Genomic DNA, 16,146 nt, shown 5'->3' with positions numbered 1-16,146 from the left:
ATATATATATATATATATATATATATATATATATATATATATATATATATATATATATAATTTCGTGCTTTTTCTTTTGTCATTTTTTTTTTTTTTTTTAATTAACAGTCGACGTGTACAATGCGATTGATCGTATGACAACTAATCCTCTCGCGTGTCTTTCGTTGGTCGTGTGACCGTTTGTGTACCAGTGTTAACTGTTTTTCTCAGTTTGAAAATAAAGGTTTACGACTGTACGACGCTTGAGTTTTCTGAACCAGAATTGTGATTTCAAGATTACGTCTACCACGCGGATTGTTTACGTATTGTCTACACGATTGTCCTCTTTTACATAAGCAATGTAAACAATACAGGATATTGTGAATTATATTAAAATACAGAAAGAAGATAATTAAATTCTAAGAGACAGTTATCGTTTTGAATATTACCCAAAGATAATCATAAATTTAATGTTAAAAAAATTAATTGTATGAAATTTTTATTTTGTTATGCGATATATTAGTAAATTTAACTCTAAAGGTTAGAATATAACCAGAAAATATTCTGTGGATTCTCTAACTTGTTCAGGAAACAACGTTTATAAATTTACATCAAATTTCTACAAATTAAATAAAATGAACATTTCTGAAGTAATTCAGGGAAAAAGAGGGATGTTCCCCTAACATATAATCATTATAATTACGGTATTATAATTTAATAAATTATAATACCGCATAAACATTCAACTGTACTCTGAACACGACATTCCAATCGAACGATATTTTCTTCGACGGCCGAATATTAACGTCGCTCAGTCGGATTAATCTAAGGTGACTAGATTTCTCGCCCCGAGACACTTTATAAACGTGTGGAAGGCAGAAGGAAGAGAGAAAGAGACATCACTGAAAATTTTATATATATACATACATATGAAACAATATTTTATTTATAGACATATAATAGTTTATAATAAATCTAATTTATAATAATTAAATTTATAGACATGAAAAATAATTTAACGATAATGAAGGCCTGTTACATACAGTAAAAACTATTGCTAAGATAAAACTGTTGTTACTTTCTTTTTAAGTTAAGAAGAAAAAACAAAGCTACTATATTATAGATCTGTGAATTTTCTTGAGATCTTTCTTTGTCAGAAGCATTCAATAATTCCTGTGAACCTGGATAGTTTAACCGAATCCAGAACAAATCGGCGTTCCGGATAATATTCAAAAAAATCCGAAACAGGGTGAAAAACCAGGATTGTCTCGGTAAAAACGGAACGTCTGATCACCTTAATAATCTACAACATGACCTGCTTCGTGATATATTTTTTTCCTTTTCACCAATCGTAACTGGCGTCACTTCTGCGACCTGTAATATCCGATTCCCTCGTTCTCGGAGTGCGTTTTCGTCCTATCCGCGAAATCGCCGTGTCGCTCGAATACGCACGGTGTTAATGCACTCCGGGATATGTAGCAACGCGCAGGCCGTTTCTTCTGCACCGAGACGTTATTTATCCTCGCGCGCGATACGTCACGTTATGGTAATCGACGACAGATGCTCCGCAGCTTCTAATTAGTGCCGACTTCATTGTTAGTCATAGCCATACTGCAGGGTGGATAATTCCTCTCTTCCTCCGTCGTAGTAGCAGCGGGCTACGCGTCCGATTCAGGTTCCCGGATTATTTTCGCGCGACGCGGCCAAATGTTTTCCCCGTTGCGCGATCAAGACACCCGTGCGTTGATACTCCTCGCGAATATGCTGTCGCGATCGGTCCTCGCCGACGAGCTCTCCTCGGCGCACGACATCGGGTAAGAAAGCGTTACAATTCATTAATTAACGGTAAATCGTACGGAGGTGCGATCGATAGAGCTTGAAGAGAAGACTGAACGAGAGTCTGAGTCGCAGTTCGTTCGGCACGACTAACAACGAACACTCAGTGATTATTGGTGTAATATTCCTTTTACTGATTTAGTCAGAAACATTTTTGTTAATTAGCTCGAAGAAAGTTCAATATGACCGTTAACAATCTGTAATTCGGCTTGAAATTAATTAAATTAATGAAATTTTTATTGATAGGGGAATATACAATTGTGCCTTTACATATAAAAGGTGTCACGAACGTGTATTTCGCAAATTTCTTTCTTATACACATGTGTTCATATGTTTTCTATAAAATATTATGTATTCCGTGTATTCTTCGTTGGAATGATATTATGATAACTGACAGTTACAAATCTCAGTTGTAAGTATAGACACTGTAATCAGTAAAATCCCATTGATAGAATCAGTTAATAATAGCGACATTTCTCAGAGTTGGAAACATTATTTAGAAAAAGTAACGCATTACCGTTACTCTTCGTAAAAAATAACTCTTTGCTCGTTACTAATTTTAAAAAGTAACCGTTACTAAAAAAATAACGGTTCGTTACTTTTTCTTATAGTACAATACGTAATTTATTTTAAGATGAAATTATTGTTTTTAAGCTTAATTTATAATGTAGCCAGTTTATCTCAAAAGAATAAACCATTCAAAACTGCAATATCTTGATTCGAAGAACTAATATTTCTTTATGAGCTTGATTCTATTCTTCTTATCTTTTATTATTCTTTACACAAGAATTATTGTTGGCACAGAGCAGATTTTGCAATTTGACTCTCAAAAATTTTTAATAAATTTAATAAGCATGCTTAGTGTAATACACACATATACACTTGTTCCATGGTTTTTTGAAAAGAAAATGAACCACATTCCTGCATACTAAGAACATACTTATTATTAAATTTTTAAAAAATTTTGAAAAATTAAATTGCAAAATCTCCGCCTTTGTATTAACAATAATTTTTATATAAAGAATAAGATAAAACCACGGACTGTCTTCCAGCGAATATCGAGATATTTCTCTCCAACCAAGAATATCTAATACACCCTATCAGCGCACAACCAGCGCATTATCTATTGAATAGAGGTAACGAAAATAACAATAAGAGTAACAGTTGAATTTGTTACCATTACAAACAAAAAAAGTAGCGATCATTACCGAGAAAAAGTAATTGTAATAGTAACGGCGTTACTTCCAAACTTTGACATTTTCCTATTACTGATGCAAAAGCAAACAGCGTCATCGCAAGCAAAGCCTTTGGAAAATGTCAATTATTCGTAATTATATATATACTGACTGATTAATTTTGATGAATGATTTACCGATTGTCGTGATGAACTAAAATCTGAATCAACTAGTGCCTAACACCGCTGATGGATTGCGTCCTTACAATTTCAGAGCTGCGCCGAGATGTCCTCTGCCCGTGACGGTTATGGATTTCATATATAATTTCACTCAAACTGACTTAGAAATCACATGGCCATGCGAGGTGCGCTTCTACTGGCTGTCATTACAGCCGTTCGTCAAGTTCGTCCGCGTTTTAATCGGTTACGTGACGCCGTTCATCATAATACTCGGTAAGGAATACTCGTCGCGTCGCCGTGAAACCTGACTGTTCTCATTTAAAGCTGTAACTCACTTCGTATAGGTGTATTGCTAAATACTGTATCTTTTAGTATGTTGAGCACGCCCGTGCTATGTGACTCCAATTTGTCACTTTATCTAAGGGCGCTCGCTATTTCGGACAATGGAGCGTTGATTTTCAGTTATGCCGTCAGCGTCGCGAGATCACACTCCACGTTCGTTAACGATCTCTTTATGGTAATGCTTTACGTGAAACGTACTTCGATTGTGCAATCGGAGTTTCACGTCGTTAAATAGTCCTCTCGCTGCAAGACTGTCTCCCCATTCAGTCAGAGAGTTCGGTTTGATTTTTTCAAACTTGACTTTTGTCGCATTCAATGACAACAAATTGGATTCATCGTTCGTTCCAAGTAATTGTCGTCATTGTTTATTAATACTTTATCAACGTTCTAGCAATATTTGTAAATCTTGATCTAAAAAGTTTATCGTCAAAAACGGAAAATCGAACCAAACTTTTTGACTAATCCACACAGAGAAATATATACTGTATTCAAGTAAATATTACTTGTGTTAAGTATTTTATAAGTTTGTACATCCTCAAGTCTATCATCACAAATTCATCATAAGTGTCAAATTTATTCACATACTCTGAATCTTAGCAAATTCAGTATTTCAATCAAGAATATTAAATTAAGAAGTTGACTTGCTTTCTACTGTTAGAATCGAACCAATATTTTTTCAGTAAAATTTTATAATATTCTTGTAAAGAAAATAAATTCTTCTTCTCAATATATGATAATAAGCTTCTCTAGAATTTGTAATGAATATACTTTAAAACTGCTATCAAGAAAATATTATTTGTTGAAGATAGCCATTATTTAAAAGAAGGAACTGAGTAATTGCTTCTCTTAGCAGTAAAATGATATCTTCCTGTATATATTTGCATAAAAAATCGTCGCTGCCATCAGTGATCTAGCAAAATTGATCATTGCTTTATTTCCTCCTAGTGTGATCTGTGACGTATTTGAGATTTATAATTATAAAATGATCCCAACTGTAAGTCTATGATAAATCAGATCGAAGAAAGTGAAGCCTGATGAAAACCTTCATCTAACGGAAGGCAGTCATTGTCAGTGAGAGGATAAAATGTAGAGGATCACGCGACGTTCAGGATAATATTTTCTTTCAGAATAGCAGGTTCTTATGTAGCACGAGTTCCGTGAGCATGGAGCTCTTTCAATTCACGTCGACCTGGCTGGTAGTCGCTCTCACGTGGACGCGAGTGATCGCGGTAACGTTTCCATTTCGAACTCGTGGTTGTCAGAATTGCTCGGCGATTATAACCATCGCCACTTTGACCTGCATAAGTTTCGTGATATCCTTAACGAAGTTGTACTCTGGAGGTAGAGTGTATTTTCCATGATCAAGTCGCATTCTTTCTCTCGCAACTTGAACGATCTGATTACCGTTGTTACACGAAAAAAATATACTAATAGAGTTGGCCTACTGTGTCATAATCATAATATTTTCAACAATCTTGAGGGAATTGTTGTAATAATTTCCTTCAGTTGAATAAATATTCGATTATCAAAGACATTAATTCAATGTATATATCATCTGTTATTTAATTAATCTTCTATCTAGAGATATGATTATTCATATTATGCAGTTAGATCAACCTTCTTCGTTAGAATAGAATATTTCGAATCGTTCGAAAGAATATTTATAGCGTCCATGTACTACATTTCATTTTCAATTAATCTTTTACTTCTGTCTAAACTTTTGTTGAAAGAAACGGATTATAAGTTATTCTAATTATAGGATACGAAACTGACAGTGTTTTCGAGTTTATACCATGTCAAGAGATGATACAGCCATGGGGTAGCGCTATGTACTTCTACATAGCTCTGTCTACGTGGCTACCCCTGCTCTTTATATTCATCGGTAACTTGCTGTTGATTATTCGCGTGAGGAAATCCTATAAAATTCACAACGAGTTAACTCGTGAGTCACGCTCGTAATTGGTTACGTGTGCAGTAACATCATAATTATAGATTTATACAAGACGAACTCTCGCTTCAGATCATTTCAGGTACAAAAGTAACAGAACGCATAATTCCAGCCGGACTTTGCTTGCGGTATCGATAGTATATTTGATTCTCTTACTGCCACTCGGAATCGTGGAAACGTTGGAACTTTATTGGGATATAATTTTAATCGAACATCCCGCCAAAGATGCGGAAAAAAATGAGCGATATGTACACTGGTAAGAATACCTAATATCTATAAAAATATCTGTCCGTGATGGCGTATATTAGATTTATAACAAGGGCGTGGACTTATGTGTGGAATCACAAAATTGAAAAAGGTTTTTATATAGTTTAAAAAAAAAAAAAGATTTAAAACCGATCACGTCGAGAAGGTGATGTAATTCAGGCAGTAAGCCCCTTGTTAGCGACTGTTCATGCAGTCGACCCAGGTTCAATCCCCGTCTGTTGCACCTTTCTTTTTTTTTTTTTTTTTTTTTTTATGCAACCTGGCAACGAATGTTTCATATTCATATAAAATAAAGTTAGTTTAACCAACAATTTTGTTTTTCTTTTAAATTTGCACTTCTAACAAGCAATTTTTTATAATTTACTACAATTTGCGAACTTTTATTACGATTTATTTATAATTTAATAAAAAATTACAAATACGAAAAAATGTTGCACTAAAACTTTCATTTATTCTAATTACCTCCGTTCTTCTAGCGTGAGTGCAAGTAAAAATTTTCTAATTCGAAAACATTTGACACATTTTTCAGGCTTCAAGAGAAAATGTTTCTCAAATGGTGCCGCGGCCTATTCTTTCACATATACCATTGGAATTTTGCAATCAATTTCTTCCTGTATTACCTGACGGGGAAGAAATTCCGGAGTGTCGTGACGCAAACGCTGAAAAATTACACGAACTCAAATCTACCGTGCTATAAAGGTATCTTGAGATGTAATACGTGGAACAATTGTCACAAACACTTCACGACTGTGCGATCTACAAGTGTGTTGTTGATAAGAGCTGTCACGCGAAATAATCGATTTATCGACGCTAATGTTGCGCGAGACAACGTCAACGAAAGAATTAGCACTAATGTTTAATTATAAACAAGCAAAATACACCGAAAGATCAAAACTCTTTTACGCATATAGCTCGTACTTGTCGTTTATTGCGTTGAGGACCAATACATATCCAACCTAATATGTCTAATTATCACTTGTAGATTATTGTATACGATACAAACAATATCTCTTTTGCCTATTTCTGGAAATAACTGTTAGATACAGGAAATTCTATTTATTTTTACTAGTTCGTTTTTGTTTTACTAGTTCGTTTTTGTATACATAGATGTGTACGTGTGTATGGTATAGTGCGTGTATGTGTGTGTGTCTGTGTAAAATGTTTTTTTTTTTTATATTAAACATTGCAAAATATCACATTGCGTATTAGGCGTTTCTTGCATAATAGCGTAGTTTCTCGAGAGAATTAAATAGCACTACTTATATGTAAAGTATCTGTTATTACATTTTGGATATAACTTTTGACTTTGCTATTACCACCCGTCTTTTCTCCCTAATCTCCTGTTCCTTACAATCTAAGATGCTGGTCCCGATGCAGACCTTCGATGTGACGGAAATATCGCGTTAATACTGTACTAAATGAGAATTTCAAGTAAAGTGAGACATACAATTGAAACATACGTCACTTGTGTGTTTAACAATATATAATAACTTAGAACGATACAGAAATTAACCGGCGAACCGTTGATTTTCTTTTTCATTTCTCGTAACATCAACTAACGACTTGGCATCTTTGCGTACAGATGAAACATTTCAATATATCGATGCATGTGCTAAGTTAGACTTTCACTGAATCTAATTACATGACTTGCGTGAATTTTGCGAACACATGATTAAGTATATATATATACAAAAAAGCATTTATTCATGTTAACGTTAAATTAAATGTATAAGGAATTATTTAAACTACGTCTTTACTTCATTATGCATTCACGTAATATACACAGACGTATGTCACGTAATACATATGATGTACCATCATTATGTTGGTAACTTTTAATAATTCTAAATATAATATGCTCTAAATTAAACGAAATACACATACACATGTATAATATAATATAAATGTACAACGTATTATGCTGAGATAACTATTTTTAATCTAAACTTTATGTTTAACAGGAAACTATTTACGATGTATAAATAAAGAAGAAATATTGAATTATTTCCTAATTTCAAACACTATTAAATTCAAACAATATATACAGTATGAAGAAAGCTACAGAACATATGTACAGGAGAGGCCATTTTAATGTCCTCGCCTAAGAATCCCTTTTTTTTCATGTGCAAATAAAAGAAATTTTCGGATAAGGATTAAAATAGTTCTCTCTGCATGTATATACATACAATTCTATATCTTATTGTTTGTAAATGTCTAAAGATTTCTAAAAGATAATATCCTATCTAAATATTAATCACGCAACGAAGAATATCTTTCACTTTAATTGCTCATAAATTCGATTATGAGAGAAGAATGAACTCTTCAAATCACACACGAGACGAACGTTTAATAAAATAAAGTGAGCTCTATTCTTTTATAAGTTAGCATTCATTATTTGTACACATTGGCAGACAATGCTGCTTTATGCCTTACAAGCACACAATATTTAAATAATAATTTCATACATATATATATATATATATAACAGAAAACAAGATATTTCAGTTTTTATTCTTACAAAAATGTGTCCAAATAAATAAAATTCTCGAAGAAGTCACATTAAAGACGACCTGAATCGGATATGGAAAATAAACAATGTACAAGAATGTCCTTTTTTTCTTTTTTCTGTTAGACGAGAAAAAATATGAAGTATATAAAGATATTATATAACTGGTCTTTTAGAGCTATCAGATGTGTATATGAAGTTCCGAAATGAGAAATATGAATTTATATGATCTTTCAACAGCAGCATCCTTCGTGATATATTGCAAACAAATTGTGAAGCAAAGTGTGAAGTCTTTAAAAAAGAAATAATCTATTTAATATAAATATCACCAATGAATATGAACGTAGAAGAAATACTATTTTCTAATTTCTAACAATAATATTACAATCATTTTCAAAAACAATTTTTATTGGAACACGATGATAAAAAATCGTATATAATTCAGTCTTTTTTTGTTGGTAAAATTTTATAAAATTTGTTTTCTTTCCTCGTGCTCAAAATTCCACTATAAAAGACTCGTTTTTTTCATTTCTTTGTTTGCTGCTTTCTCTTAAATTTGTCTAATAACTCTAGATAATGCTTGCAATGTGGAGGTTTCGGAACATTCGAATTGTTAATACTCTCGATAAAAAATACTCAATGTAGGACAGTACCTTAGATATTACGCGGAAGTCTATTCACATGATTTACTGGGAACTGTCCTTTTCTACCGTTGTACTCACCGTATAACCAATCTTCTGATATCCTCGATATGACCGCAATTTTCGCTCCCTCCTGTAATATTAAAAATGCAATAAAAAACAATGCTTTAAAAGGATCAAAATTTGCCCATAAGAGAAATGTACAAAAGCGGCCTATCATTATATCTTTTTATTTGCTAAACTCGAATATGAAATTTAAAATAGTTTAAATACCAAAAGTATTTACTGAAAAACGAGGTTTTTCTGTAGAAAAATTTTCATTTTCACAAAGTTCCCCGGGATTTGGACAATTTTAAAGTTTATATTCGAGTTCAGCAGACTCAAAAAGATAAAAATAGATTTCATATATTTCCCTTGCGAGCAAATTTTGGCTCTTTTACATTATTCTTTCTTGTTTATTTACATCATCGTAAAGTTTTATATACCTCAAACGATAAATCGTCACTGCTCTCTCCGTGAAAAGTATAGAGTGCCGTAACCATGTTGTCCGGTAAGCCTGGCAGAGGTACTTTGATATCGATGAAATTAAATGGAAACATTCCTTGACGATTCCCTATTCTTCCCTCTAACCAGTCATCGTTTATCTTCTTCAACAACTGCACGAAGTCGCCCTCCTTCAGAGACAAGTCATCAGGATGTGTCGCTGGGAAGTCGTACAGCGCGATACCGTAAGGTTTATCGCGATTTTCCTGTAAATTTATAAATTAACAAATTTTTCCTAATGGTTCCTCGTAAATATGGGACACACCGTATTATTACAATTAAATATTAAATTGGTGCAAAAGGTTTGTCGTTTTTCTTTTAAATTCTGGAAGTTTGTGTATTAAAAGGAAAATAGGAAGTCGTTTTCTTAAATCTTAAAAAAATACCGAGTCGATATTGTGCATTTCGTAAAAAAATTCGTAAAAATTAATAATCTTACGAAATTAAATAATTTCTATTTTATTCGACAGACATAATATCCTTTTGTGCACCAACTTAATACAATTCCTGTTTAAATTCAGTTCTCAGTGCTCACCCCAAGATCACCATTTAATTCAGCCAGATAATCTGCTGGAGGTGCTGGCGGTGGAATCGTCGGCATAGGTGGCGATGGACTGTCGTCATCGTCGTAGTTATTGGACCACGCATTGGAAAAATCCCATGTCAACGGTTTATTCGTTGTACCGCTGCCCGAAATAGTGAAGCCTAATGTTAACGGTTTATTTGCTGTGCCGTTGTCTGGAAGTTTGTAATCGATACATGCCTCCTTGACTATCGGCTCGAACTTCTTCGAAAGTATCTTCGGCGCTGGCGGCTTAGGAGGTCTCGCCCGTATTATCGTGGGCATTGACGTAATAGGGGGCTTGCAAATGGTCTGAATGGAAGGCACTTGTTTCGCAACGCGATTAACGTTAGAACTGAGAGACAAGAGGCACGTATCGCCAGCGCTCTGAGACACGCTTGAGCATGCATCCTCTAATGGTCCGAACGGATTCTGTGCCGTCGCCTTGGCTTGCCACGGATCGTTCTGCGCCGTTTTCTTGGCGGATAAACCGAAAAAGTCGAAGTCATCCTCAAAGGCACTTTCCGACGTGTTTCCGCTGCTCGTGAACACAGACGGATTGGAATTCCCGTCACTACCGAAACTATCAACGCTGACGCCGTCGCTACTGGAGCGTGTCGTGAACGTTGGCGAACCAGGTGGACTGAGATCTATCAGAGACACTGTCGCAGTGGTGCTCGCAGATTGCAATACTTGATTATGTAGCTGGCCAGTAGTGGTACGTAGTGGAAGAGAGGTCTCTTGCTTCTTCCGCCCAAAGAAGTTAGTTAACAGCTCTGTCGGCCTGGCCTGGTGTACAGAACAAAATGCTATTGCATTTAAAAGAATAATGTTATACGTAAAATAATGTTAATATACGTAAAATTACGCAAGAAGTAATCCATAATTAAATAATATACAAGGTGACCTTGAACTCAGTGCCAAAAATAGTACCGCGGCTATAGCATATAAAAACAAGTTGCAACTGCCTAATAAACATATGTCCGAATCCGAACAGCTTCGGAGTTAGACAGGTATCAAACAAAATCCTTTGTTAACTTTGACATAAGCTCAAAAGAAGCTAGCTAAAAGCAGAATAAAGATTGATCTAATGACCATCAGACACCATTCAGAAGAAGTGAAGCTTGTTTGGCAAAGTACACGTGAGAAATCGTCGCTTAGTGAAAAGCATATTGAAAAAGGACTAAACTGGGCAAGGTTAAACATCGACTATGATTGAAGCGAAATTATATTTTCTGACACAGCTTCTTTTTGGGCATGAGTATGTGTGAATCGTGCTTGGTCTACACACAGTCGCTAATTGTTGATACGCACTGTTAAGCACCCAATAAGAATTCATATTTGGGGTTACTTTAATATTCGAAGTATATATTCGAGGATCACATCATTGAGGAAATGTATGTACAATTTAAGGGCCGACTGTTCTAACCTCTTGGTAAACTACCTGACAGTTAAATCAAATGTCTTTTTTTTTGTCTTTTCTTCAAATTAGACAAAGACAGACGCAACGCGAGCAAACCTATAACCACCAGTAGGTTAGGGTTTGTCTTGTTTTTCTTGAATTCTTTCCCAGCCAAAAATGTTTCACAATTTGATAAACGCCTATTAAGCAACTTTCCGTGATATTGAACTCTGGTTTTGTGTTAATTGCCTAAGCATTTGCCTAGGACTAATTTTGTGGAGCTTCAATTCTGTTCACCAAAAATCTCAATGCACAAAACATGATGAAGATTTATCAACAAGATTCGTTGAAATCTGCTAAGAAGTGGGTTTGAGAAGAAAGAGCCAGTTGAATATCCTATGAAGACAACAATACCAAACATCAAAGTCATCAGTGCATTGTGTGGAAAGAGGAAAATAGCACGAATGACTGTAGACTGGCCTATACAATCAACGGACGCGAGTCCAATTGAAAACATTTGAGGTCTTATGAAGAAGAAGCCCAAGGAAAACGTGTATTTACTGCCCAAAATAATTGTCACTACGTCGTCGAGAAATCTGGCGCTCACTTTCTATAGAATATGTTAAAAAATTAGTTGAAAGCATGTTCAAACAATGCCAAGCAAAAATCGACAATAATAGAGACTGGACTGTCTACTAAGTGATAACATAGCCAGATAAGTGCATGAAGAATACTTCTTTTATTTTATTACTTTGCATTATATTTTGCTTTATTATTTTACTTTTACTTCAAATAAATAGATACACACGCACACAGCACACACACACTAGGTTCATAACACAGGTTTAGGACACAAGCACAACACATTTTTTAGTTCACTGCAGGAAGTATATGTGCCAGTAAATATAAACTATTTTGCAAAAACGTCTTATTGACGTCAACGTGAAGAAATACAAGCAATACTAAACAACTTATGATTCTTACTGGTTTCCTCGGTTTCTGGTCTTTCTGACACTGCATGTGGTTGAGCTTCGGTGGTGGTGGCCTAGGAGGTGGTTTCTTCTTCTGTACAGGTTGAGTCGCTGTCAGACCACTCCCGAATATGTCATTGCTGAAAGTACACAAAATCAGCATGTCAAGAGAATCGATGGGATCCGAAAACAGGTCTCCGCTCTGAGTCGCACAGGATAATAAGGTAACGAGATAAGAAGCTTCTAACCTGCTGCCCCAAATCGGCTCCCTCTGCGTCACATTGTGGCCAGGAGGACGAGGCGCCGCACGCGTTGGAATCCGCATCTCTGTAAGCAATTGGGCAGACGTCGGGATCAGAGTCTACGCAGCTCCAAGAGCTCGTGTGGTCCGTTTCTCGTACACGCTGGCACATTCACGCATATGCACGGCGAGTGACAAACAAACGATATTATTAACGCGCGTTAGTGCGCGCGCACGCACACACACACACACACGTGCGCGCGCGCGCGCGTGCGACTCGAATAAAGAAACGAGAAATTTTCCAAAGCAAAGTGCGTGCTCGCGCGCCCTGATAGACGCCACTATACGCGATATATACGTGTCAAATACGTCGCCGTTGACGCGATTCGCTAGGCATCGACGCGTTCGCTCACTTGACTAGCGATATTTTACGCCCACCGGAAATATCAGCGATACGACTCGTTCCGATAAGCGTGACGCGTATTGCACGCGCACATACGCTTATCTCATCTACTAATAATCGCGCCTGGAAAATTCGAGCCACCACACACGAGTTTGTCGCGCTGCTGTTGCTGTCGTTCACGAGACAAGGAGCGTTATCGAGCAGCTCTCCTTGTCGTGAAACGACGACGGACGAGCGCGAGGGAACGCTCGTGTGACAACGCGTCCCGACTTTTCGCAACGGAAGCGTCTATGAGCGACAAAATCGCGCTGAAACAGGACCGCGAGTGCGACACACCGACTATTCGCATTCGTCCTATACCACTCACCTGTTCTCACGTTCGCGGCCATTTTTCATTCCCACTGCACCAGCGACGTTACCGTGGGTCACGACGGCGCGCGGTCGCTTTCGAACGATCGCTGGTGATCCCACTTTCATTATTATTTGAAATCGCTCGAAATGTCGTTTTCTCACACGTAATCGTAACCTGACTGCTTTGTTTATAGCAGGATTGTGCTACAGATATCAAAATTATATCTACGCGGATTATTTACGCATTTTTATCGTGATGTACACATGGACATATTTCGTGTATAAACAAAATAAATTATATAGAATATTGAAAATTATATTAAAGTATAATACAAAATTATATAAAATAGATAAAATAATATAAAATATAAATATATAAATAATAAAAATATAAAATATATAAAATAATATAAAATATAAATAGTATAAAATATAAACATAAATAATAAAAATATAAAATATATAAAATATAGATATAAAAGTATATAATAAAAAATAATAGTAAAATATAATAAAACAAAGAAAAGTAATTAAACTATGAGATAGTTACGATATCTTTTTTGGGTATTAATAAATGTAATATTTAAGAGAGATAACAAATTGTATAAAATTTCCATTTCATTATGTGACAAATTAGTAAATTTAGTTCTGAAAAGGTTAGGATGCAATCAGAGAATTCTCTAGCTTTTAACGTTTTCTCAAAACAATGTTTAGAAATTTATATCGGGATTCTAACCTCTCTCTCTCTGTCTCTCCTTGTCCCCCCTCTCCTCTCTCATTCTCTCTCTCCTTCTCTCCCTCTCTCTCTCATTCACTTATTTAAGCATACGATTTTAATTTTCTTTCTCATTGTCTTTTATTCTGCTCTCTTATTTTCCTGATTATTTTGTTGCATTATTTCATTACTATTATGCGTTCTATAACTTTGATATTCCTTTTCTTTAACTTCTTTACACATCTTCTTCCTTGTTCTCTTCATTTTTTATTGACTTATCCTTTTATTGATTCCTCTTTTATTCATGTCTCTCCCTGTCCCTTCTTGTCTCTTTCTGTCTCTCCCTGTCTCTCCCTGTCCCTGCCTGTCTCTCCCTATCTCTTCCTATCTCTCCCTGTTTCTCCTTGTCTCTCCATGTCTCTTCCTGTCTCTCCCTGTCCCTGCCTGTCTCTCTCTGTCTCTTCCTGTCTCTCCCAGTCTCTCCGTGTCTCTCCCTGTCTCTCCATGTTTCTCCCTGTCTCTCGCTGTCTCTTCCTGTCTCTCCCCGTCTCTCCCTGCCTCTCCCTGTCTCTCCATGTCTCTCCCTGTCTCTCCCTGTCCTTGCCTGTCTCTCCCTGTCTCTCCATGTCTCTCCCTGTCTCTCCCTGTCTCTCGCTGTCTCTTCCTGTCTCTCCCCGTCTCTCCCTGCCTCTCCATGTCTCTCCCTGTCTCTCACTGTCTCTTCCTGTCTCTCCCCGTCTCTCCCTGTCTCTCCTTGTCTCTCCCTGTCTCTCCCTGTTTTTTAGTTGTTGCAACAGTTTCACCCCTATTAAAGTGGTAAAACTGTGGTATGCAGTGGCAATGATGAACATTATCTGGTTCCATTTTTAATCACATGAAATATAACGTTTTATTGAGAAATACAAATTGTCAACTATCACAATTCTGATCGTCAATATTTAAAAACTAAAAAACAACTTAAAAGAAAATAATTACTAAATCGCTGCTACAGCCATCTATTTGTGATGAACTTTTGCAAACACTTAATAGAGTATACTGTTTATAGCATATACATACTACCTATTCACCTATTAATGAATTTTAAATTGAAAGTAATTTATGCTCTACTTTATTCTAGAACAATACCTTCAAAAAAAAGGAAAGGCTTCCATAACCTTCTTCAGTTGTCAAATAATCTCCTGTTAAGAGAATATTCATGCAATACCCTATAAATGACGCTATATGTCGTTAGTCATATAGCATCAAAACGCATCAAAAATGAACAATGCTGTAAAAATTGTATTAAGAGTTAGCATTAATATTAACATAAGCATCAAGCGTAAAAAGTGCATTCCATTAACATTCAAGATAAAAGTAGAATATTGTAATTTATGCGTAAACGTCTAACTCTGACTGCACGCATGTAATATCGTTTCTCGGTCAATCGTGATGAAAATTACCTTGAATAATTTACCATAATCGCAGACGAACTGCGAAGCACCTTTATCTAAAGTGCTATTTTAGATTTTTAATCGAGTGTTGCATGAAATTTTTATTTCATCGTACGAGAAGTTGATAAATTTACTCTAAAAAGGTAATAATTTAGAAAATTTTATGAAACTTAAATTGTTTAACAACGTTCATAAATTTAAATAACATCAACACATTCTAAAAGTTAAATAAAAATACAAACTTCTTAATTAATTTTAGAGAGCAAGCCATATGTTTTTTGAACGAAATCCATAGATAATTCATTGTCTACATCTCATACAGGATTTACGTTGTCTACAGATAAATGTAGAATATCATAATTAACGTATAAACTCTTTCACAGCCCTGGTTTAATCTACTATTAAAAAACTGGTCCTAAATAATAAATCGCAGTCTCTGGATGAGATGAGTGATGCGACAGAACAAGACGATGATGTCTGTCATAAACTCCATTTTATTTTGCCTATATGTACAGAGATGATATTCCCTTATCGCACTTAATGATTTAAATGATAGGACTTAGTCGTGTTGAACGTATGTACACGGTTGAGACGCTGGAACGCGCGCGGCGCGTTGGTACCCTGACTGAAAAAACGATACGACAGGAATCGTAGA

At 35.6% G+C, this 16,146-nt stretch overlaps 3 protein-coding genes across 6 annotated transcripts in view; 1 reads left to right on the top strand and 2 right to left on the bottom strand.

The window, feature by feature from the left end:
- The first annotated feature begins 30 nt into the window (after nucleotides 1–30).
- On the top strand, nucleotides 31–7,023 carry LOC116841926 (probable G-protein coupled receptor 139). Of its 2 annotated transcripts, none has more exons than XM_032810418.1 (7): nucleotides 31–1,793; nucleotides 3,264–3,442; nucleotides 3,542–3,686; nucleotides 4,639–4,852; nucleotides 5,271–5,453; nucleotides 5,532–5,715; nucleotides 6,256–7,023. In XM_032810418.1, the coding sequence occupies exons 2-7, from the start codon at nucleotides 3,342–3,344 to the stop codon at nucleotides 6,584–6,586; spliced, it is 1,158 nt and encodes a 385-aa protein (XP_032666309.1). In that variant the 5' UTR covers nucleotides 31–1,793; nucleotides 3,264–3,341; the 3' UTR covers nucleotides 6,587–7,023. The 2 variants fall into 2 exon arrangements, with proteins under 2 accessions (XP_032666309.1, XP_032666310.1); XM_032810419.1 differs by having other exon boundaries at nucleotides 31–1,933.
- Nucleotides 6,851–13,454, bottom strand: LOC116841925 (protein app1-like). Its single transcript, XM_032810417.1, has 6 exons — nucleotides 13,363–13,454; nucleotides 12,600–12,678; nucleotides 12,365–12,491; nucleotides 9,952–10,767; nucleotides 9,359–9,622; nucleotides 6,851–9,006 (listed from the first exon to the last, which is right to left on the bottom strand). Exons 1-6 carry the CDS (start codon nucleotides 13,382–13,384, stop codon nucleotides 8,887–8,889), a joined length of 1,428 nt encoding a protein of 475 aa, XP_032666308.1. The 5' UTR covers nucleotides 13,385–13,454; the 3' UTR covers nucleotides 6,851–8,886.
- A 2,511-nt stretch (nucleotides 13,455–15,965) lies between these two features.
- Nucleotides 15,966–16,146, bottom strand: part of LOC116841927 (tribbles homolog 2) — a 40,981-nt gene continuing 40,800 nt past the window's right edge. For all 3 annotated transcript variants that reach the window (XM_032810422.1, XM_032810420.1, XM_032810421.1), the window contains exon 4: nucleotides 15,966–16,146. This exon is cut by the window's right edge and continues 3,345 nt beyond it. The gene's annotated coding sequence lies outside the window, so the exon portion shown is untranslated.

This window comes from Odontomachus brunneus, unplaced genomic scaffold, assembly GCF_010583005.1.
Source record: "Odontomachus brunneus isolate Ranch 3 - 2012 unplaced genomic scaffold, Obru_v1 Obru_scaffold_019, whole genome shotgun sequence".
Taxonomy (NCBI): domain Eukaryota; kingdom Metazoa; phylum Arthropoda; class Insecta; order Hymenoptera; family Formicidae; genus Odontomachus; species Odontomachus brunneus.
This window is presented reverse-complemented; position numbering and strand designations above follow the sequence as displayed.